This window comes from Lactuca sativa, chromosome 2 (genome assembly GCF_002870075.4).
Source record: "Lactuca sativa cultivar Salinas chromosome 2, Lsat_Salinas_v11, whole genome shotgun sequence".
NCBI lineage: Eukaryota > Viridiplantae > Streptophyta > Magnoliopsida > Asterales > Asteraceae > Lactuca > Lactuca sativa.
The window spans coordinates 223,143,631-223,169,016 of record NC_056624.2 but is presented as its reverse complement, the minus strand read 5'-3'; the positions used below and the strand labels follow the sequence as shown (position 1 = coordinate 223,169,016).

At 31.6% G+C, this 25,386-nt stretch overlaps 2 protein-coding genes and 1 long non-coding RNA gene across 5 annotated transcripts; 2 read left to right on the top strand and 1 right to left on the bottom strand.

Annotated features, from left to right (window-relative positions):
* The first annotated feature begins 637 nt into the window (after window positions 1-637).
* On the top strand, window positions 638-6,402 carry LOC111884002 (uncharacterized). Of its 2 annotated transcripts, none has more exons than XM_052768711.1 (20): window positions 638-892; window positions 1,993-2,091; window positions 2,182-2,333; window positions 2,500-2,572; window positions 2,667-2,789; window positions 2,905-3,013; window positions 3,098-3,177; window positions 3,365-3,446; window positions 3,551-3,690; window positions 3,776-3,886; window positions 4,031-4,147; window positions 4,229-4,318; window positions 4,411-4,539; window positions 4,669-4,744; window positions 4,845-4,944; window positions 5,028-5,097; window positions 5,186-5,259; window positions 5,372-5,487; window positions 5,588-5,863; window positions 5,953-6,402. In XM_052768711.1, exons 1-20 carry the CDS (start codon window positions 767-769, stop codon window positions 6,300-6,302), a joined length of 2,493 nt encoding a protein of 830 aa, XP_052624671.1. In that variant the 5' UTR covers window positions 638-766; the 3' UTR covers window positions 6,303-6,402. The 2 variants fall into 2 exon arrangements, with proteins under 2 accessions (XP_052624671.1, XP_052624670.1); XM_052768710.1 differs by having other exon boundaries at window positions 5,585-5,863.
* Window positions 6,403-7,040: 638 nt separating this feature from the next.
* LOC111884019 (uncharacterized) lies at window positions 7,041-8,397 on the top strand. Its single transcript, XR_002847583.3, has 2 exons — window positions 7,041-7,466; window positions 7,900-8,397. It is a non-coding gene; the product is annotated as an uncharacterized LOC111884019 (long non-coding RNA).
* A 12,967-nt stretch (window positions 8,398-21,364) lies between these two features.
* LOC111884011 (two-component response regulator ARR17) lies at window positions 21,365-23,070 on the bottom strand. 2 transcript variants are annotated; one of them, XM_042899894.2, is made up of 6 exons: window positions 22,920-23,070; window positions 22,635-22,755; window positions 22,448-22,518; window positions 22,159-22,236; window positions 21,756-21,826; window positions 21,365-21,660 (listed from the first exon to the last, which is right to left on the bottom strand). In XM_042899894.2, the coding sequence occupies exons 2-6, from the start codon at window positions 22,738-22,740 to the stop codon at window positions 21,555-21,557; spliced, it is 432 nt and encodes a 143-aa protein (XP_042755828.1). In that variant the 5' UTR covers window positions 22,741-22,755; window positions 22,920-23,070; the 3' UTR covers window positions 21,365-21,554. The 2 variants fall into 2 exon arrangements, with proteins under 2 accessions (XP_042755828.1, XP_023736109.1); XM_023880341.3 differs by lacking the exon at window positions 22,920-23,070 and having other exon boundaries at window positions 22,635-22,874.
* Between the last annotated feature and the right edge of the window lie 2,316 nt (window positions 23,071-25,386).

The window sequence follows — 25,386 nt, the reverse complement described above, 5'->3', positions numbered from 1 at the left end:
CACACTTTTTGACATGTGTACGATGAACGATTTGTGTAATTTACCCAATTATTTATATATATATATATATATATATATATATATATATATATATATATATATATATACACACACACACACACACAAACACACACACAAACACACACACACCATAAATTAAACCAAAAATTAAACTTAAGTGGTAAAACATCTTTAAAAATTTAGATACTACCATTTAACAAAAGTAAAACTTGATTATCATTAAATTAAATATTAACGATTACTAAAAATAATATAAAAATTGATAAAACATGTTAAACATCTACAACAATATGTTTTTCATAGATAACTTGTATGTTATTATTAATACATATATATTTTTTATATTTTAAATTATATATATATATATAATGTGTTCTTTTTATATTTTTTAACGTTGGACTGGTTATGTATATGGTTATATCTAGATGATTATATTATTTAGTACGAGTTTTGGATAAAAATTTATTATTATCATATAATATCTTTATATTTAGTTTTTTGTATGTTAGTAATAGGATAAAGTATAGGTAAAAAGAAAAAAAGTAAAACTGATTATTTTTTGTTAAACATAAAACTTCGGGGCTACAGTTTCAGTTAATCCATTAATTAATTGTTGATTACAGTGCGACGATTTTCCGTTCCATTTCGTCTCCACTCACCCGTGTCTGCTCTATACGAATCGCAGCACTCTCGTCTGTCTCACCAGAATTTCAGATCGATCGATCGCCTTCTTTCTCGAGAGCAAATGTTTAAATTCTTGAAAGATGTTGTCTCCGGATCTGGCGCTGGCGTCAAAGATTTGCCTTACAACATCGGCGAACCTTATTCCTCCGCTTGGGGCTCTTGGACTCACTCTCGCGGCACCTCCAAAGTAACTTCTAACATATATTTCTTTTTATCTATATATGTTTTCATTTATATAAATATTTTTTTATGTGTGTTTATGGATGTATATATATGAAGATTCTTTATATCGCTTGTACTCCTGAGTCCTGACTCATGTGTATTTGCGTTGTTAACCGATTCAATTGTGCTGCTGAAATTCCCGAATTGAATTTTCTATTTCTGCGTGGTGTGTAGATTTGTTCATAAGATGTTAGTATAGTAGGATCAAGTGAGTGAGATTTGTTAGGGTTGGTGAACTTGTTAGGGTTAGCATTTGCTGTTATGTATATTGTTAAGGATCGAAGTTAGTGCAGTTGTTATGGGGTCAAGTTATATAGTGAAGTGGATTATATTGGAATTTTGTGATTCATGGACAGTGTGAGATCTAAAGGTTTTTGCATGATAAAGTTTATAAGTAGCTCATCAGAGATATTTAATAGTAATAGGATCCATGAATCTTGATTTGATAAAATTATTCTATTTTGTTAAATTTATAAGTTTTGCAAATCAATCTTCTTTAAGCATGGAGTTGGTGCAGATGCTTTCATAGGTTTATCATACTATGGGTGGATTAGATTATGACTTACACATAGAAATGTGAGATTTGAAGATTTGTAGGGAATTTGATGCTGAAACTTATTAAGGACTCCGATTGAGTGCATGATTAATTGAAGTGACATGGAATTTTATTCATACATGTATCTGTAAAGCAGTCATGAACAAGAAAGTCACAACTATAGCTCAACATACTCTTTACAAGGAGAAACACTTGTTGTTATCGGTTTGGAACTAATCATGTTATTGCGTGCAGTCCTTTCATTTCTTAACAATAATGATGTTTCAAAAAAGTACTTAAGTAACAGTCATTAAACCAAATCTGCTTGCCATCAATCATTGATAGTATGATCCTTCTACTCCTTTTTTCTTGCAACATGTGCAGTCTGTTTATATAGTTTCTGATAAATGGTATATAGCTGTTTCTTGAAACACTTATCAGTTAGAGACTCACCATACTAAACCATCTATGATCTTTTGAATGAATGACAAATTCACTTCAGGTTGTAATTTAATTGGTTGTTTGTATAGGACGATGGATCCCCAGTATCAATATTTTCTCTTACAGGAAGCAATGCCAATGATGGACATTTAGCTGCTGGGCGCAATGGTGTCAAGCGGCTTCGAACAGTAAGTTTCTTGTATATAATTAATAATTTATAGTTTGAATCTGTTTCTGTTGAGTGGAAGCAACTCTGTAATTTGTTATTTCATTTTCAGGTAAGGCATCCAAATATATTGTCATTTCTCCACAGTACTGAGGCTGAGATATTTGATGGGTCATCCACAAAGGTTGTTATCTATATTGTCACTGAACCTGTTATGCCACTGGCAGAAAAGATCAGGGAATTGGGATTAGAAGGTACACAAAGGTACACAGTCTCATTTTTCAATTGGATTCTCTGTTTGTTATTATTTTTTTTTTGTGTTCTCATGTCCTAAAATTGGTTCACTCTTTTTAATTATTTGATGGATCTATTCTTCAACCTTCCCAACTTGGTTTGGATTATCATATAATAGTGCTGTTTTTGACACCAGGAATGAATATTATGCTTGGGGCTTGCATCGCATAGCTAAAGCTGTGAGCTTCCTTAATAATGATTGCAAACTTGTAAGTATTGTCATATAGATCTTAAATTCTTGCGTCATCATGTGACATTCTTTTGTACTTGAAGTTGCATTCTTTTAACGTGTGTTTGATTCAGGTGCATGGTAATGTTTGCTTGGAAAGTGTGGTGGTTACTCCAACTTTGGACTGGAAGTTGCATGCTTTTGATGCTCTTTCTGAGTTTGATGGGAATAATGAACTCTCTACTGGACCAATGCTGGTATGCCATCATCACTCAATCATACAAATGGAATCTTATATAGCAACAATTCAAAATTGCTTAAATACCTTTTTGATGGATTCTGGTTTCTTAACTTTCATTTATTAATATCCAGCAATACGAATGGCTTGTTGGCACGCAATACAAACCAATGGAGTTGGCAAAATCAGACTGGGCAACAATCAGGAAATCTCCACCATGGGCAATTGATTCTTGGGGTTTAGGTAAGCTTTTATAACATTGCCTCATTCATTTTTTTTAAAATAAAAAATAGCTGTTTAGTTTATCTTGCTTAAACTTATTACCAGGCTGTCTCATCTATGAGATTTTTGCTGGGTTGAAACTGAGCAAAACCGAGGAGCTACGAAATACAGCTTCAATACCAAAGGTCAGCTTCATTGCCATTATAGTTGACAAGAAACTGACTTCTTCATTCATGGATAGAATCTTTGTTTCTGTGAAATGTTGTTTGCATTTGTTTTTGTTATTGATTATGTGAAATACTGACTGTTTAAAAGATTTTGGTGATTTGAATATTCATTTTCATCTGGGTCTGTCTATTTCCTGTCTCACAGTCTCTACTTCCAGATTATCAGCGGCTCTTGAGTTCTATGCCTTCTCGCAGGCTGAATTCATCAAAGCTTCTTGAAAACTGCGGTTTGTCTCAACACTCACTCGCTTCACTTACAATTTAATGTATCTTACATTATTAACCCTATAGGTTTTAAATGCTAAAAAAAAAACCAAACTTGTTATGGCAGAGTACTTTCAGAACAAGTTGGTGGATACCATTCATTTCATGGAGATACTTAATTTAAAAGACAGTGTCGAGAAGGATACATTCTTCCGGAAACTTCCAACTTTAGCAGAGCAGCTGCCTCGTGAAATTGTTCTCAAAAAGGTATATACTATATATATACTTTTTTTTTGTTCAATGAATATTAAATTGAAATATAGAATGTGAAGTTTGTGTTATGGATTTGCAGTTTCTTCCTTTGGTAGCTTCCGCCTTAGAATTCGGTTCAGCTACTGCACCTGCTTTGACTGCGTTTTTGAAAATGGGTGCTTGGCTTTCACCAGAAGAATTCAACAAAAAGGTATATATATATATATATATATATATATATATATATATATATATATATATATATATATATATTCATTCTATGTTGTGGTGTGTTCCAGGTGGCAGCTGGTTTTCTTATTCTGATTGTTGGTGTTATTATTAATGTTTAATGTAGGTCCTGCCAACAATTGTGAAGCTTTTTGCTTCCAATGACCGAGCTATTAGAGTTGGACTTCTGCAGCATATTGATCAATATGGAGAGTCATTTTCTGCCCAAATAGTTGATGAACAAGTAAGAATCAAAATTTTTCTAGTGTCAAACTCAAACAAGCTGATTGGTTTGGTTTGTTTTGGTCTGTGTTTCCTTCCTTAGGTGTATCCACATGTTGCTACTGGTTTTTCAGACACATCTGCTTTCCTGCGTGAGTTGACTCTTAAATCCATGCTTGTTCTTGCTCCAAAGGTATATTTATGATAAAATCATCAGATTTAGCTTGCTTATGTCTGTTTCTTATGATTTAATTTTAATCTATCTGTTTATTCTTTAACATGCAGCTGTCACAACGCACCTTATCTGGGTCACTTTTGAAATATCTTTCAAAGCTCCAGGTGGACGAGGAACCAGCAATCAGAACAAATACCACAATACTTCTTGGGAATATTGCTACCCATCTTAATGAAGGGGTTAGTTAGTTAATAAAACCCCCCATTTTGAATTTTTTTAGTATTCTAAATCTTTATTATTTCATAACTCCTTTTCTTTTCTTGAAGCAAATGCATTTATTTATTTATTTATGGTTAATAAAATTGCAGACACGCAAGAGAGTGCTGATTAATGCGTTCACTGTTCGTGCTTTGCGTGATACATTTCCTCCTGCTAGAGGAGCAGGTCAATTTACTTTGGTTTTATATTTTCCCCCAATGAAATTACTTAATTAATTATCAATCTTTTTTTTCTAAAATACAAAATTTCATTCTGGGTGTGGCAGGTATAATGGCTCTGTGTGCCACAAGCTCTTATTATGAACCCCAAGAGATTGCAGCTCGTATACTGCCAAATGTTGTTGTACTCACAATTGATCCCGACAGGTTACCTTATTTTCCTTTAGTTGTATTAGCTAGCATTTAATTTTCCAAATTAAAATTAATTTTTTTTTTTTGATTTTCTGCAGTGATGTCCGGTCAAAGGCCTTCCAAGCAGTTGAACAGTTTTTGCAGATAGTTAAGCAGTACCATGAAAAGGTGGTTGTTTCATTTTCTTTTTGGAATCCGTGGCTATATTATATATCGTTGGTTATTATTAAACAATGTGTTTAATATGTTTTTGTAGACATCTGGTGGGGATAGCAGCGAGGGTATGGGGTCCACAATTTCATCACTTCCAGGGAACGCAAGTATACTTGGGTATGTAATGTAATCTATTTATTTTGCTAATTCCTTATCTTGCTGCCTTTAAAAAGTAAGACTGAAACCCAACCAACAATACATGCAATTATAATTTATAATTATAATACAGATGGGCAATGAACTCTTTGACAACAAAAGGCAAACCCTCGGAACAAACCACACAAGCAGTGCCTCCAAAATCCACCTCACCTCTTGTTTCTGCTGTCCCCAATGCCGCCATTACAGGTAATAACTTTGTAACAAACACAACACATTTCCTTGACGCAAATATAATTTCATTTTTTTTTTTTATAAAATAATTACTGGATTTCTATCATCTTAGTAGTAGCATCACGTGCACATACCCAAAGTACAACAACACTAGTCCGAGGTGGAAGTTCAGATTATGGTGGTGACATGGCGGATCAACCTGCACCGGTGTCACCTACCTCGACTGACGGCTGGGGTGAGCTAGAGAACGGTATCGGTATTCATGAAGATGAAGAGATTGAAAAAGACGGGTGGGACGATATGTTGCCACTAGAAGACGAAAAACCGCCACCTGCACTTGCAAACATCGAAGCAGCTCAAAAACGGCCTGTCATACACACAAAACCACAAGGTATTATTTATTTAATCATTTTCCAACTTTTATGATATATTTATTTACTTGTTAATTTCATACAATTGTATTTGTTTTTTTCTTTTCAGGATCAATTCCTCGGCCGAAATCTACATCACATGTGAGCAAAGATGCAGATGATGATTTATGGGGTTCAATAGCTGCCCCTGCCCCTGCCCCTGCCCCAGCTCCTGCCCCAAAATTGGCGTCAAGATCTTCAAATTCGAATGTGAAAGCAGCAGCAGGAGGAGGGATTGGTAGTGGGAGTGTTGTTGATGAGGATGATCCATGGGCTGCTATTGCAGCACCAGCACCAACCACAAGGGCAAGGCCTTTAGCAGCTGGGAGAGGAGGAGGTAGAGGAGGAGGATCTAAACCTGGTGTGCCAAAGTTGGGTGCCCAGAGGATAAACCGGGCTGCTTCAACGCAGAAGTTTTGAAATAGATAACTGTGATTTTGTTTATACTTCAAACTTATTTCGGTTTTTAGGTTGAAAAGTTGTATATTTGTTTAAAATAATCTGTATCCTTCCTTGCTCATTTTTTTCATCTAACCTTCACATTTTTTTAAAAAAAAAGTTTGAATGAAAAAATCCATGTTTACGTATGGCCTACACTACGTTTCTGATCATTTCCTTCTTTTATTTAATGGAAACAGTTTAGACGAAATGAAAAAACTTCTGTCTTTTTAACATGTATTTGCTGTTATTCAAGAAAAACGACGTATTCAAACTTTAATATATGTTGCTTCTTACGTGATCTGAAACTAAAATCTGACTTTTGGAGCACATTGAAACCTGATACATGTTATAAAGATTGAACAATACTTTTATGAAAATTGACTGTTTGGGGGAAACATACACAATTATAGCATTGTATTTTAAAAAACCCACTTATTATAATAAGATATTGTGAATAATTACAAATAAAAATAACAATGTACGTACCTAAAAACGAATATGTATAAAACTGAATATGTAAAAAGAAAAAAAAACGAATTGAAAATAAACAAAACTTTTAAAAAGGAAAAGATTAATTTTGTAAAATGAGTAGATCATAAAACTACTGTAAAATATGTAAAAAGATGAAAAATTATATATTAAACAAACTAAATTTTAAAATATATAAAAATAAATTTGAAAATATTTTATAGAAAAAATTTAGACAAGATTCGAAGGAAAAGATTTATGTAATTTTTTCTCATATTTGTCTATTTCAGAAAGAAAAAAAAAAAAAAAAAAAAAGTTAAAATGTTACTTTAGAATATTCCCATCTACAGTTCTACATTACTTTAGAATTATGAAAAGATTTGCTTATTTCTCGAAAATACAAAACGAAGAAAGATGGGGGTGGGGAAGTAGGTAGAAGTAGAAAAGATGTCGACTCAAACCTTTTAAATAGCGAACACGTGTGGGTACTAGAGAACAGTCAACGGCAGATATTAGTGCCACGCATGAAGTTCAAATTCACTTCCCCTCTAACTTTTGCTTCCCTTCCTTAAGTTTTAGACCCCCACCCACATCTTCTTTCACAAATCACAAGCACAACTGCACAACAACACCGACTGCAGATCCACCGATTCCAAACAAATCTCTTTCCTCTTGGTAAGTTTTTCACAGCCATAGCCATAGCCATATTATTATTAGATGATTTTAATTGCTTCTGCAACATACCATCACCACTGATTTTGATGATCATTATACGAGTTCTGATTTTTCAGCATCTGAATCAAGTTTCTCTTCGGCTGAATAAATATCTTGAAATTTTTGTAATCGGCATCCATTGGCTGTGGCCAGTGGGTGCTTTTGAGTTATAGAAGAGGATCGAGTTTCCTCCTATTTAATATAGTATTTCATTATTTCTAGATTTAGATTCAGCCATTGAAGTAGGTCATAATACAATACTCAATTGAGGATCAACGTTCCTCTTTTAAATTTCCGTCTATTGAGCTTTATGTGAGGATCAGAATGGTATCCATAATTTTGCTTACTAATTAGTTGGTACTTTCTTCTAATTCTGGTCAAAAATTGAATTTAGATTTCAGTGAAGAAGACGATCAAGAAAGATGCGCTCCCATGGTCCTCCTCACCATCCTCCTCCACCGCCACATCATCACCCCCCACCTCCTCCGCCTCGCCATACCAACCATGATGGTCCACATGATGGTAACTCACTGGTGTCATTCTGCTGTTGCCCTTGCTTAATGGTGACCTCTCTGATTGGGAGTTGCTTCTCTTGTCTCTGTTACCCTATCCTCCATTGTTTCGGAATGGATCGTCATCAACCTCCTCATCCTCATCGTTACTAGGCTACTAGCTAGTTATAAACTATCTTCATCTCGTATCGTATCACCAATCACCATGTAATGTTGTTGTTCCCCTGTTCCTGTTTCAACTTTTATTAATCATTTGCTTTGTTTTTGGCTTTTCTATGGTGTTGTGTTCATGGGAACCTTTTTTATCCAATGGGTATGTAATCGGATCTTTGGATCTTATCATGTAGTTGACTTCTAAAACATGTGTTTCATTTGGTGCATCCGTGATAATCTGAGAAAAGCAATCTATTTAACTGCCACAAAACGATTGTATTGTAGCTAAAACCGATACATGTTTATGTTGACGAAAGAATATATTATTATTATTAATTTATTTATTGAGTGAAGTTAACTATTTTGGACCAGCGATAATCACTTAGGAGGGTAATAACGTTTTCTGTTTGTCCATTTTAGGTCCCTAACGTATTTTTTTTGCGTATTACACCATTAAGGTTATTATAACCGTTTACAAATAGTCTTTTTAACAGGAAGAAGCCGGTAAAAGGATTATTTATAAACGGTTATAACAATTTTAATGGTGTAATATACAAAAAAAATATGTTGGGGACCTAATATGGACAAACGGGAAACGTTATTACCCTCCTAAGTCATTATCCCATGAAACTATAAACCCCTATAATAAATTTTTACTTTTTAAATAAGAAACTTATAGGTCTTGAGGTTGGTAGTTTGGATGTTTTTAACCTCGATCTTCTTTATAAATGGAAGTGGCGGTTTCTTAATGGCAATGGAGCTCTTCGGGTTAAAATTGTCAAATTTTGTCATGGGGAAGGTGGTGGTTTTTCGGACGATTCGAAAATAAGAATTGGAGGGGGTGTTTGGAAAAAGATTGTAGGATCCATTAATCATTTCCATGAGAATAGTTGTATTCCTTCTAATTACATGTATAGAGTGGTGGGGGATGAGACTAAGGATGTTTGGTGCTTGGATATTCCTCTTAAGGAGCGGTTCGGGAGGCTCTTTGCTTTGGCCTTTAATCAAGATGCTCGAGTAGCACCAAACATCCTTCTAGAACCTCGTTTGAGTTTCATCCCTCACCACTCTATACATGTAATTAGAAGGAATACAACCATTCTCATGGAGGTGATTAATGGATCCTACAATCTTTTTCCAAACACTCGCTCCAATTTTTATTCTCGAATCGTCCGAAAAACCACCACCTTCCCCATGACAAAATTTGACAATTTTAATCCGAAGAGCTTCATTGTCATTAAGAAACCGCCACTTCCATTTATAAAGAAGGCCGAGGTTAAAAACATACAAACTACCAACCCCAAGACCTATAAGTTTCTTATTTAAAAAGTAAAAATTTATTATAGGGGTTTATAGTTTCATGGGATAATGACTTAGGAGGGTAATAACGTTTCCCGTTTATCCATATTAGGTCCCCAACGTATTTTTTGTGTATATTACACCATTAAGATTGTTATAACCGTTTATAAATAATCCTTTTACCGGCTTCTTCCTGTTAAAAGGACTATTTGTAAACGGTTATAATAACCTTAATGGTGTAATACGCACAAAAAATACGTTAGGGACCTAAAATGGACAAAGTAGCTTTCCTTCTTATAAAAATGTTAGAATAACATTGAATTTGTGGTTGGTTTAGAAACGTTAATGAATTCTGGATAGTAGATCATGAAAATTTAATTATAAATGGATCAATTTATAATATCCCTACGTGTGTGTGTAAGCATGCGCTTTATAATACCTTCTTATAAGTATCGTTTTCGAGTTTTGAAGTTTTAAAATTAGTGGAAAAAATGAAAAAAATAATTAATTAGATCTTTTCTAAAAAGTAAAGAAGGAAAGTTATGTTCTTGATTGATTGGTTGTTGAAAATCCTTGTCTCTTCTGTTTGAGAATCATAGTCTCCTAAAAGGTAAAAGTATGTTCCCCATATGAACATGACCATATAAATACTTTCGCCAAACTAAAACAACATGCAAAGATCATTTTACTCGTTGATCAAAGCATAATTCAAAACAATAAGGTTTGACCAATTTCATAACTCTTTTGTAAAATTCATTCGTAAATTCCACGCACCTAGTATTATATATATATACTATTCTACATAGTTTATGCGTATAGTAGATAAAGGAATGAATGTTGAAAGTACAAAATTATATTAAGGCATTTGATGAGTAGATTAGTCCCCCAACATGTCCTATCAAGTAAAAATGATCAATAATCGCCTACAAAAATACAATTGAATGAATTACAAAATCTAATATCTTTGTTATATTATCTGAAATTTCATAGATGTTTCTAAGCTCTTTTATCTCTTAAATACTTTTATAAATGTTCATATGGAGCATAAGTAGAAATGCATGATCATTGGACTTGAATTGTAAAAGTTAGAAAAACTCAACATGTTAGATCTTGGAAGATCACAAAGCCCGTTTGCTAGGAAAAATTTGAAAACGGGTAATCGACCAAATTTCTTCATGTTTGCTAGGCAATTATGGAAAACCCATTTACTATTCAAATCGAATATTTCTAATCTAATTTCCAAAGACCTTACGTTCAAACATAAATTCACATCCTAGTTAACAACATTAACATAGTTAATTCCTCAATTACAAAGATCAACATCATCGTCTTTGATGAAACATGAAAAGTAGCGTGTATATCTTGAGCCATCATATGTGTACCACACGTGGGTACCTAAGCCTCAAACGGTCACACAAGTTTCAAACGCACCATGCATATCACCATGATCAAAAGCTAATTCAAAACAATAAGTATTGACCAATTTGACAACTTATTGTAAAATTTATTTTGTGAATGCACCATATACTATTTATAGTATTCCATATAGTTTATGCGTATTGTAAATAAATCAAAGAACATTAAAAATACAATATTATATTAGCATGCATGTGTGCTTAGGTACTGGACTCACTTCAAGTGTAGATTAGTTCACCAACAAGCAGAGATGGAGCTTCAACGTTTGATTTTTTTTTTATTTTTTATTTGGGGGGGGCAAAAATATAATATGTATAAAATCGGTGAACAGGAGGGGGCCATAGCCAAAATTTTATATTTTTGGGCCTAATATGTATAAAATTAAAGTATATGTGCTACTTCTAACCAAAAAATCAGGGAGGGGGGGGGGATAGTTGTTGCTAGGGCTGTGCATGGGTCGATTTGGGTCGGTTTTAGACCCAAACCCAACCCAACCCAACCCGCAAATGGTCAGTTTCTGGTTTTCAAAACTCAATGGGATCGGTTTCTAGTCGGTTCGGTTTCTCAGGTTCTAAGATCGGTATGGGCGGTTTTTCGGTTTCTTGGGTTCAACCCATGCACTCAACAATTTCTGCATTTACTTGAGACCTTTACATCTACATAGAAAAAAAATGCAATCAACATCAACAGTTTCTGGAATTACCAAAAAAATTTGTTTTTAGATCATACAGGAACAAAAATTCTGAATTTCAGCATCAAAAATCATAAGCAAATAGCCAAAAACATCATAATTCATAAGCAAACAACAACAATGTTTCAACAACAATAATCTATATCGTGGGTTCATTCAGCTCTAAAATCATTAAATCGGCTATTGTTAAAATTAAACAACAACAATAATTTGCTGAATATTGATATCTCTCTTTCTCTAGAAGAACTATGAAGGTTATAATCAAACATTCAAATTCTAGATGAACCATGAAGGTTATAATCCTTGAAGATTATAATCAATGTTATAATCCTTAAGAGAAATTTGAAAACCAAATTGAGAAGTGAGAAGCGAGAATGGAGCGTCGGAGGCCGCGGTTTGGAAGAGTGGCGTCGGTGGATTGGGAATGGGGTTGTTGGAGTCGAAACTCGTCGGAGATCCTGTTGCTGCTGGTTGCGTCGTCGATTTCGACTGGGGAAGGGGAGACGAGAAAATACGAATGACGATAATGAAAATGGAAGACTGAAGTGAGAAACAGTGACCCCGATTTCGATTTAGTGATTTAGGTTAGGGTTGTTATATTTTCTTTTCTTTATATATATATATATATATATATATATATATATATATATATATATATATATATATATATATATATATATATATATATAGGTCGGTTTGTCGGTTTTAGGTATGGGTTGGTTTCTCGGGTTGGATAGGTCGGTTTCTGGGTAAAAATCGAAACCGAACCTGATTTTTCGGTTTTAAAAAAAATGTAAACCCTAACCGTCAGTTTTGCTTCGGTTTTGCTTTTTTTTTTTTTTTTATTTCGGTTTCGTCGGTTTTAATCGGTTTCTCGATTTCTTAGTTTGAGTTTGCTCACCCCTAGTTGTTGCATTAATCGGATTTGTTGTAATCCAAACATGCAAACATGCAACAAAAGATTTGGTATTTATCTTTGACCGGGTTTTATGGAAGATAAAAGTGAGTGGCTACATTTTAGCATAATATCGTGGGCTAGATGATAGCTATTATTCAACTCTTTATTTAGTATAAATAGATGTACTTTGTTTTTGTTTAACATATAAGAAGATGTAGAAGTTTTGTAATCAAGTTCCATTTTTGCAAGTTTACTTTCACATACATATTTACGTAACTAGTGTGTATGTGGTGGGATGTCAAGTCCACCAAGCAAATTACACCCTTTAGTTGCAAATAAAACGTAATATAATGGTAAAAAGGGTTATCGATCTTCGGGGAAGTGGTTGCATTCAACTACTAATGCAGTCTATTAGAACTAGTGCAAATAAACTAACTAACTACAATTAAACTAGGGGGTGTTGTGATTGCTTGAAAACTAAAAGACTTGAATAACTAAAAAGCTTGCAATTAAGCAAGATGGTGAGATGCTCAAATGTTGGGAACAATTGGTTAACCAAGGCAATTCAACACAATGAACATTTGTGTGTTTATCATAGGATTCAATACAAAGCTTATCATTCATCCCAAATTGGTTATAACAATCATAAAACATGATATGCCAAGATTCCTAATAGGTAGTATGGAGGTTGGGGAAGCCCACAACATACCTTCTTAATCAAAATCAAAGATCCAATTGAAGCAATTGAACCCAAGAAGTTAATTAGCCTTAAGAATGAAGGAATCCCCAATTTCTAGAGGATGTCAATGCTTACACATCCATAAAGGAGCTATGATTCATAAACTAGAGATAACTTCTACCATCATAAAGTTCTTGTTCTAAGTAAATTCAATGATTCAATGCAAAACCAAATAAATAAACCAACAATTGCTCATTCAAGTACCAAAATTATGATCAAAGTATCAAATAAGCATAAGAAATATGAACTAGAATCATAAACATGAGATAATTGATAATCAAACATGAATCCTTCAAAAACCCACAAACATTCAAGGGTTTTAGCCAAAGTTAACCAAAATAGAGAGTTTAGCCACTCATGGCAATAGAACAACAATCACAAAAGTCTAATTGTATAAAGAAACTACCAATAACTTGGAAAGATGAAAAGAAATGAGTCTTGAGCTTCAAAATCGCCTTCTTCATGTGACAACTCGAAATTTTCTTTCGGTCAAACCCTAAAAGTCAACCACTTCGTAGCATAAGTTAATGTCATCATTTCTTATTTTTAAGAAATTTAAAGTTTGTTTGATTATTTTAATATTATTTTTAAACGAACGGGTGAAAGAAAGTGACGTCTCGGGTTTTGATTTTTAAAAACCGCAAACACCTCGCATCTTAAAAGTTCCCGGCCAAACTATTATGTTTGGGTCGAAAAATCATCCCAAAAATCCATAAACTCATGCTTATCCATGAGTTTACTCCCCAAAAACTAGTCACTTGTGTTTACTCCCCATTTACCAAAAGAGTAAACTCCAAAATATCCTCTCAAGTATCATCCAAGTTTTTATTCAAAATCTTCAATCTAGTAAGTGTTTCTAGCCCTTTCAAGTTAGTATATCACTTAATCTAGTGATTGTACATCCTTTAATCCATCCATTTTTGTGTTTTGACTAGTTTTCCAAAAACACCAAGAACACCAAGAACACACACTAGTGTTCTTGAACTTAAAGTTCATTTCAAGCTTCCACAATGTAAGTACTTCTATCCTAGAGTCATTTAAAGCTAGCTATACATGTTTATACCAAGGAAAAGTCCCAAGAACACCAAGAACAAGGTGTTCACGGTTTTGGGAGGCTCCCAAAACCGTAAACATCAAATATAGTGCCTAGGGGTGCTTTAGGGTGTCTAGATGCTTCACAATGTCTTAGGAACTTGTATAGATCCATCCTTGATGTGTATATCACCTAAAAGACCAAGAAAACACCCATTTATATGTTTTTACGGTTTGGGGATGTCCCAAAACCGTAAACACCCCAAAAAGTGTGTAAATGGCCCATAAATGTCCCATGGTTGTTCCTTATGCCTAGAATCTAACCTAGACTAGTGCCATGTTTGAGCTAAGGACTTGAAAACCGCCAAATACCAGACTTAGGAGTTTAAGGTAGTAAACTCATGAGTTTAAGGTAGTAAACTCATGGAGAAATGATCCTTAGACCGTAAACTCCATTTAGGAGTGTTTTGATGCCACATAACACTTCCTAAGGCTTAATCATGAAGTAGGAATGCTTGGAATGGCTTAGTAGTCTTCAAAACAGCAAATGGTCATAAAGTGTAGAGTTTACGACCGTAAAACCTTGAGTTTACTGCCATAAACTCCTTGGGTAATGGTCATGAAAACCGTAAACTCCAAGGGAGTTTACCCTTGAACCCTAAACACACTAGCCTTTTCCTACAACACTTAGATGCAACCCTTGAGACTTATAACACTTGTATAAGGTTTTTAGCATGTCCTAGAGTGTCTTAACTTTGTTTATTAGTTGTTTAAAGACTAATTGTTTATATACATATGCCCTCATATGTAATTAGTATCTTTGTGCGTGTCTAAGTCTTCACTTGACACCAAGCACTTATCCGACACTTCCTTCCGATCCACTCGCAACAGGTGAGTTCATACCCCTTATTCAATGTTTTAATTGTTTTTAAATGTTTTAGGAGGGGGGGGGATACAAGTAGAATCATGCTACTTATTATATCAATCATATGTGATTAATAAGCAACATTCAAATGATTGGCTACTCATTAGCCGTTTTACCAAACAGTTTCCTTCAAATGTTTCTTTATACTTAATCTGTTTTATCAAACCCATGCTTCCAACCTGTTTTATAGATTGACATCAATTCGATATTTTCTTAGATAATAATTATGATCTAAGGTTTTATAAAACTTATTTTATGCTTTTATATTATAAATTGCATGCCTCTATATGTATAGTTATATCAGAAATGTTTAAAAGACTTAGGAAGGCTATCCACCCTATTTCCTTTTCGCGCTTGAGATGTGGTCTGGTGGGATATCGGGTATCCGTCCGAAGGTTGTTTAAATATTAGTTATATATCATAGGTACATATATAGTCATAAATGTCCTTCCAGTTCATCCAATGCCCTTGGGTAGCAAGGGTATACATCCATGTCCATACGTACCAATTAGATTACTAGTAAGCTACCATATAGGTAGTTTAGGAAGATACTAGAACTATTACTAGAACGCGATATCATTCAATGAGTCAGTTCATTCATGAGTCAATACTTGCTAGATAGAGAGAACATACAATACAGCTAGAACATTACAGTACATTACTATTCTTACTAGATAGAGAGATCATACATTACAACTAGAACATTACAATACATTACTGTTCTTACTAGATAGAGAGATCATACATTACTGCTAGAACATTACAGTACATTACTATTCTTACTAGATAGAGAGATCATACATTACAGCTAGAACATTACAGTACATTACCATTCTTGCTAGATAGAGAGAGAACACACGTTACAGCTAGCACACGTAGAACATTTCAGTACATTACATATACATGAATACGTTGACATAATTGTGATCCACTGTATCAAAGCATGCCTTAAATGTCATGGCCCGAGTTGTAGCCAGAGTCTCTTGGAGGGAGAGCATGAGTTTGCGTATAGATCTATACTGGATTGACTATCCTACACCTTGCTGCTAGCTACAGCCGGACCTGCAGGTCTGCGGGTGCCAAACGTCATACCTTTTTACGACCTACATTTGTCGTTGTTACCCAGTAGATAGTATGGTACAATTAATCACATGATGCCTTAATATAAATCCGGTTTAAGGTAGTTAGTACAACAGTAGTTCCTATAATACAACACTACAGTACTACATTAATTTGCCCTTTACATATATTTAGTGATCTTTTCACTTAAACATTAAATGTAAAAAATATATTTTGTTAATGATAATTACACTTGAGAAAATTACACACTTTTACAAGAAACGAACATGCAGAGCAGTTAGGTCTTGGTAGAAGGCTACATTCAGAGCAGTTAGGTCTTGGTAGAAGGCTACATTCAGAGCAGTTAGGTCTTGGTAGAAGACACCCTTATATAATAGTAGGAATCATAGGGATTTCTAGGGTTTTTAAACGTTTACAGTTGTTTTACAAAACATTTTTATACTTACAGTTCATATACATTCTCAATACTTACAGTTCATATACATACAAATACTTACATACAAATTAAGACACTAAAATACTTATGATCTCACCAGCTTTAAAGCTGATACTCTCTTTCAAAATAACTTGTATCCTCAGGTCAACCATAGACAAGTACCGATGCAAGGTTCAGGGAAGATGGTGCTCGTTCAAGACGCATCTTTCATTTTGATTTATTCTTTAGTGTCTATTATATGTTGACAGAACACACTTGTATTAAAATTATATTATTAATGCAATGGATGATGTTGTTGCTTGTTTACTACTTTTCATTGTTGTGATACTGTACATGACGTCCTCCGTCCCAGAACGTTTCCGCCGTTCTTGGTTTTGGGGTGTGACACTTCAGCTCTCCAATGGTGTAAAATCGAGAGTATGGCTGCTAAATCTGATCCCCTAAGGTTATGGTGTGCCAAATGACCAAAATGCCCAAACTGGGCAGTTGTGTGGGTACCCGCGCGAGTGTTGGTGTAATGCTATTGGCTCCCCATTCCTCCACTCCACCCTTCCACTACCAATGATTCCTTTGGTCCCCTCCATATCCATATGATTTAAACCAACCAATCATCATTTAGCTACAAAAATGGATACTCCAAGCCCAAAATAAAAGTTTATAACCCATCTTCACAAGTCCAAAATATCCAAGTCTGTAACTCTTAAGGCCCAAATCTCCTTTTATGGATCCGCCAAGCCCAACAATGCCCCGAGTTCCCACTAAGCCCGTCTCTAGTCAAACCGCAACCGCAACGAGCTCCAAAACCCTGCAAAATTCCTCATGCAAAATAAAAAGTCCCAGATACGATCCATGATAAAGAAAATATAGAATATACAATGCAATACTAATAAAAAGAGCTAAAAATCTAAAATAAACTAATAAAAAAAATAAGAAAATAAAATAAGCTATCAGTGTGTGTTTTCAAGGGCATGTACCAACAATAGCCCCCCTCGCCCTAACAAAGCTCTGTCCTTGCCAACAAGTTCTCTTATGTAAATACGATCATAGTTAGCATACACAAATACAATAAAATGAATTACAAATTTTAATATATTCATTATGTTATCTAAAACCTCTCATGTGTTACTAAGCTAATTTATCTATTAAATACTCTTAGAAGATTTGTAGGTAGACATGGAAACTGTGTCATGTCGTGCGGGTTCCTGTTTTGTCAAAACAGCAAACGGGTTGAAACTGTTTGACCATAACCCGACCCATTTAATTAGTGTGTCTTTTCTTGTCAACCCGTTTATTTTTGTGTTGGGTCCGTTTAAGATTTCGTGTTAGGGATATACCTTGAAATATGTCGTGTTAGGTAAGGTTGAAACACTAAACATATTGAAAAAGTATGAGTTTGGTAGATAAAAGGCAAAAGTAAAAGTTAGGAGTGGAACATATAAAGTCATAGCAAGTGCATATGACAAAATGGAAAAAATAGGAGTCGGGGAGGCGGAAGACGAGATCATGATAAGAATACAGTGGTCAAAGGGACTATGTAGTTTGGGAGAAACAGAATAACTGAAAATGAAGTATTAATCTAGATGGCTAAGTAATTTCCACACTATAAAACGACTAAATACAAAGATTTTATTTTACTTATGGTTTTGGTTTTGGATCTTTCTAGGCCTAACACCCTTTTTCGTCATCACTATTAAGAGAATTAAGTAACTTCATCAATTACCTATTTACTTTCTCTTTATATATATATATATATATATATATATATATATATATATATATATACTTATAAAGTTAACATTTTTCCTTCAACCTCATGCATTTGAAACCTCCTATTTTAATGAATACCACTTAAAAGTCTTTTAATAATGATTAACAATTCAAAGGTTTTATAACTTATATAATAAATTTAATAAACAATTAATGGATACTCTACTATAAAGAGATCAATATTTTTTAGTAGACACACAAATACAAATCACATAAAAATTCACAAAGAAAACAAGTTTAAAGTTTTTTTGTCTTGGTTTGAGGCTTTGAACAATTTTTCGAGCCAGGTTATTATGTTGAAGTTTTTAATTTGTAAGTTAGTTATATACGAATTCTTTTTTGTATTTTCTTGATTTAAGTATTCTTTTAAGAATATCATTGTATGTTGTGGTTGAAATTTTAATGTAAATTAGATTAGATTCATGTTATCGATCATATCTTATGGAAGATGATATATATATATATATATATATATATATATATATATATATATATATATATATATATATATATATATACATATATATATATATATAATATTTAATTAACTATTATATACATGTGTGTATGTTCATGTTGTTTCAAAACAATAATTAATTAAAAATCATGGATATGTCATATTATCCATGTAAGCATTTTTTTTAAATGCAAATTGTCTATCTTATCACTTTATTTTTTAATTATGTTTAACATTTTAATTATAACAATAAGTGTTTTTTAAAAGTTTCTTTCACTTATTAATAATAACAAGTTATTTTAAAATTAATAAACAATAATTATAAATAAAAAAAATCAAATTACATGGATATGTCATATTATCCATGTAAGTCTATTTTGAAATGCAAATTGTCTATCTTATCACTTTACTATTTAGTGTATGTTTCATATTTTAATAATAATATTAAGTGTTTCTTAAAAGTCTTTGTTAACTTATTATTAATAATAAGTGATTTAAAACTAATGGATACAAATTTTAAATGGTAATAACATCAAATTATAAATTAAATTTAGCTATAGATAAATTGTATTTTAAATGAACATCATTATTGAAATTAGAAAATGATCGCATAAGTAAAAATATAATTAATCAATAATAATAATTGTTAAAAATAATAATAAATAGATAATTATATTTAATTCTATTAATGATAAATGTGGGTTGATGTCAATGAATATTATTGTTTAAAATAATAGACATTATGTGTGTGTGTAAAAATATTATCTCAAATTTAATATCAATAACATAACCATTTTAAACATATATTTTTCAATATTTTAACAATATATTTTTAATCTTCACTGCGCAACGCGCGGGAATTCGTCTAGTATATATATATATATATATATATATATATATATATATATATATATATATATATATATATATATATATATATATATATATATAACCTAATAAATGAAAATCAATTTTGCCAAATGTCATGTTCTCATTGATTTTGTCACATGTCTTTTTTAAAAGTTTTTGAATTATTTTTTTCCACTTGTCATTTTCTTGAATTTAAAATCCATATTTTAATGAGATTTATATATGTGAGTAGATAATTTTATTAAATTACATAATAAATGATATACAATCTTTCAAATATCTTACATTATATATTAAATTACTTACTTTATTTATTATACTATTTGTATTTATATAAACATATTATTTTAAAAAATATGTAATGCTTTTAATTTTATATTAAACTTTTTTTTAAACCCGTATAATACACGGGTTTCACACCTATTCTGTGTGTGTATATATATATATATATATATATATATATATATATATATATATATATATAATTTTAAATCATATCCACATAGAACCTATAATTTTCGTCAAATGTGTTTTTTTTCTTCAAATTTATCGATTACCCATTTGTTTTTTGTGTTTGTAAGTATAGCTTGACATATATATATATATATATATATATATATATATATATATATATATATATATATATATATATATATATATATATATATATATATATATTCACAGATTGAGTAATTATATATACTTATGACAGTTGGTGGTAGAGGATGTGGTAGTGGCAGAAATGGCGGTGATATAAGTGACGGAGGTGGCAGTGGTGGAGTCGGTTGGTGTCAAAGGCGGTGGTAGTGGTGGTGGCGATGGCGGCGGAGGAGAAAAGAACATGCGACGCTATATAATCATTTATAATTATAACAGGTCTGTCACACCGATACGCCGGAGGGTTAGAGCGACAGATATGAAATATGTGGCTGAAGTTGACTCTCAAGATCTCTACTTTTTTTAAATCTCAACGGAACATTTCTCTCTCTCTCTCTCTATGTGTGTGTGTGTGTGTATATATATATATATATATATATATATATATATATATATATATATATATATATATATATATATTACATAGATATGTTACCTTTAAGGGTAATTTGGTCATTTTAACTTCAGGTTATGTTCTATCTTTGTGCTACCAAATGCCTCACAGATAATTTATAATGTTCAATCCAATACAGTCCTCTTCAGTCCAGTCCTGTCTTGTTCAGTGCAGTCCAGTCTTGTTCATTCTAGTCCATATATCAAACGCTACCTAAGTGTTATATATGTTGGAGTCTCCCTTCTCTCCATAAAGAGGCTCTTTTGGAGAGACGGTTTGGGCTCCACATATATCTTATATGGTATTAGAGCCAAAGTCCCGCACCTTTATGATTCAACACATACATATCTATCATCATCGAGTCTCTAACTATTAAGGCAGCATTAGTGTATCATGCATTAGTGTGAGGTTGCATGTTTATAGTTAGACATTAGTTGTAGCTAAATATAGTTAGACATTTAGTAGACGGTGTTGCATTTTTAACAAGAAATAGTAGTTGTCATGGACGGTTCTTTTAGAAGTGAGAGGGCTAATTGTGTCGAAACAAACAAATTTAATTAACATGCTACAAAATACAACAACCGAGTTCAACAATTGTAATCATACTAAATATCCCAAATTAACTAACCCTACTATTCTTCATGATGCATTTAGAAGAAGACAGAAAACCCAAACAGACAAAAACCAAAAATCGCTAGCATTAATCAACGTAAGTGGCTCTTATCAACGTTTTTCAACTTCCACATTTGTTAATTGATGTCTTAACTTCTTCACGTCGGATAACTTCAAAGGCTTCAACATGAACATATGTGCCCCCATTTCCAAGCATCTAATTTGTTCAAATTTGTACATTTAAATACGGTATTAATTAGTCTTTAAAAGAACAAAGAAATAATGTGAGGTTAACAAAGACAGGGAACTTACTCATTGATTCGTGTCGGAATATTCTCGGATGACATGATGATTACAGGAACTTCCTTCAATACTGATGATTCCTGGTTGCAATTAATTGCAAATAATTTTATCAAGAAATGTGAATAAACAAAACGTGTATTGCCAAAAACGATTAGAAAATATTATCATTATGTTTTTAATAACAAATTACAACTTACAAGAATGATTTTATAGAAATTATGAATACTTTTTCTAAGATACATATGATAAATGTGATCTAGTTGCCATATTATATTGGTCATAAGCCTTGTTGGTAGGGACACAATAAACGATATTCACCCTTCTATACATATGGTAATTGTTGATCATTGATTATGTTTGGACAAACGAAATATATTCCAAAAAATCAATAACAATAATTATGAAGAATCACCTTGATTTTCTGAAGAAGCTCATACCCCGTCATTCCCGGCATGCAATAATCTGTAATTATCATATTTACTTTTGAACCCTGTAGATTTCAATCGTTACAGTGTTAGTCCGTAGGGTTACAATTCATTAAAATCAAGCACACAACTTTAGTTCATCTAAGAAAAAATAAAACTAAACTTTCATGTTTTCACACTAAAAATGGAAATGAAGCAAACAATAAGGAACAATGATATTATTGAAAATGATAACTGGGAAAAATGGATATCATGCATATAATGTATGAGACTCACATTGTTTTGTTGATGATGCTCTTTTAAACCTAAATATTCCAATGCTCTCATCCCATTTTCTGCCGTAGTAACTGCTACCAATGATTCAAACATGCAATCAAGAAAAAGCAAATGTATGTAAGCTAATTGTATGATTAAGTGAAGTATATATGAGAAAAAAATGAAATAATGTTTGTGATTTAATTACCTCTGCAGGAAGAACTTTTGAGCAATTTTTCAACGAGTTTACGATCGATCAGATTATCATCAACAGCTAGAACATGAGGCACGTCTTCTTCATAATTACACGCCATTAAAGTACTTGATTTCTAAGATGATCAGATTCAAAATGAATGAGTGATGCAGCGTGATATATATATTAGCAAGAGCACCGATGGATATGCATACATATATAATATATGTATATACGTGTATATATAGAGAGAGAAATAGAAGAATTACAGAGGAGGAAATCAGATGCAGGGTCACTCACAGATATTTCGTGATCTTCTTTTGGTTGCTCTCGATTCGATGCAGTCCCCCACAAAAATCCTATTCTTATTATTCTTTCTCTCTCTCTCTCTCTAGAATTTATAGCTTTCTCTCTCTAAAATATCAAATGAGAATAAATATATTCATCCATATCGGTATCCATTGCCTACTGCACCTAAAGATTTTCTTCAGATTTAAATTTTATTCCAAATAATATTTCTTCTCCAATCACAGACTAGGTCATTTCATATTCCAGTAAATCCATTTCCAACAACTATAGATTCAGATTCATATCCTCTTAGGGCTTAGCGATGATGGATACATATTTATGTTCATTCTTCATATTAATTAAATGCCCATTTATACCATTGAATCAATTTATATCTTAGACTTGTCATTGCTGGTTTGTCGGTAAATGCTAAATCTTTATTCCATCAACTTTTTTCTTTTTTTCTTACTCTAAATCCGGACATATGATATATATGCCACATTTCAGAATATTATATATATATATATATATATATATATATATATATATATATATATATATATATATATATATATATATATATATATATATATATATATATATTGTTCAGATTCATTTAAGACCATTCTAATTTTGTGAAACCGTGAGACCAAATCTAAAAATAATTTTAAAATGCAAAATAAATGGAAAAATCCAAAAAAAAATATTTAAATATTATTTTCGGAGCTTGAGTTAACTAAAAAAAATCCCGTTTTTTTTTTAAAAAATACGTGAAATATTTTAATACAATATTACACTGACATATTTTTAAAAAAATTTAAATGCAAAATAAATGGAAAAAACTTTAAAAAAAAAATTTAAAATATTATTTTCGGAACTTGAATTAAATAAAAAATAAATAAAAAAACCCATTTTTTTTAAAAATACGTGAAATATTCTAATAGAATATTACACTGTACATATTCAAAAAAAATAATTTTAAAATGCAAAATAAATGGAAAAATCCAAAAATTCTTTTTTTAAATATTATTTTCGGAACTTGAATTAACTAAAAAAATAAAAAAAATGCGTCTCACGATCTCACAAAATTAGGCCGTCTCAAATGAACCTATATATATATATATATATATATATATATATATATATATATATATATATATATATAGAGAGAGAGAGAGAGAGAGAGAGAGAGAGAGAGAGAGAGTTCAAATGAGACCATTTTGTGACCAATGAAAAAACAATCTTTACATCATGTGAAAAAAAATTAAGAATTTTTAGATTATATTCTAATATTCAACTACATATTAACTATAAATATTAAAATATTATTTTTATAATATCCTAATGTTCTATTAAAATAGTTAGAATATATACTAATAATCTATTATAACTGTTAGAATATTCTATATATTCTACTAGATTATTACACTTAAAATTTTGTTATAATATTTCATATATATAAAAAATATGTATTTTATTTTTTATTTTTTATTTTTAATTTTTAATAAAAACAATGACGGAAATAATATTTTAAAAAATTCAAGAATTTTGATTTACTTTCATTATATAATTTTTTTATCTCAAAAATCTAATACTCATATCCCACAAAAAAAACTCATCACCAAAATATATATATATATATATATATATATATATATATATATATATATATATATATATATATATATATATATATATATATATATATATATATATATATATTAGATTTTGGTTTCATGAATATATTGAAATATGTATTCTCCAAAATGACGTAGTTATTAAGGACACCACTAATTAACCTACTTAACTTATATATAGTCCTAGAGTTCTAGCAGTAGTTATACTTCAATTTCAAAAAAAAAAAAAAAAAAAAAAAAAAAAAAAAAAAGTTTGAAAAGGTAACCAAATTTGCAAGATTAGGACTTAGGAGTTTGTAATTGTTTATGAAGACTTAAAAGTATATAATTTCTCTAAACATATTTCAGAAGTAGAGTGTTTGGATAAATAGTTTTTTAGCTTATTAGTTTATTGTTTATTGGTTTATTGAGGTGGGAATAAATATTTTTTTTAAATGTGTTTGGATTAGCATATTGCATTGGGAATAAGTAATAAGTAATAAGCATTTGAAGTGTTTGACAAACAAAACAATTTATATGAGTAAATTGATCAATAAACAATAAGCGATAAACATTCTCCTCTTTACTTATTAAAATCAGCTTATTTCTACCGCAGTAAGTTGATTTTTAAAGACTCCTATTCAAACACTTAAATTTGCTTATTACGATGAGATTAAGCAATAAACACCTCCTTAGTATTTGTATTCATGAATCAAAAGTAGTTTGCATTAGAAAGTTGCCATCTCCATTTCCCAAAACAATAAAAGAAATTATCATTACTAGAATTTGGATGATTAAAAAATCTTAAGAAAATAGTATAATTATGTGATCTTTTTGTTATTTGTGTTGTACAAGAAACCATT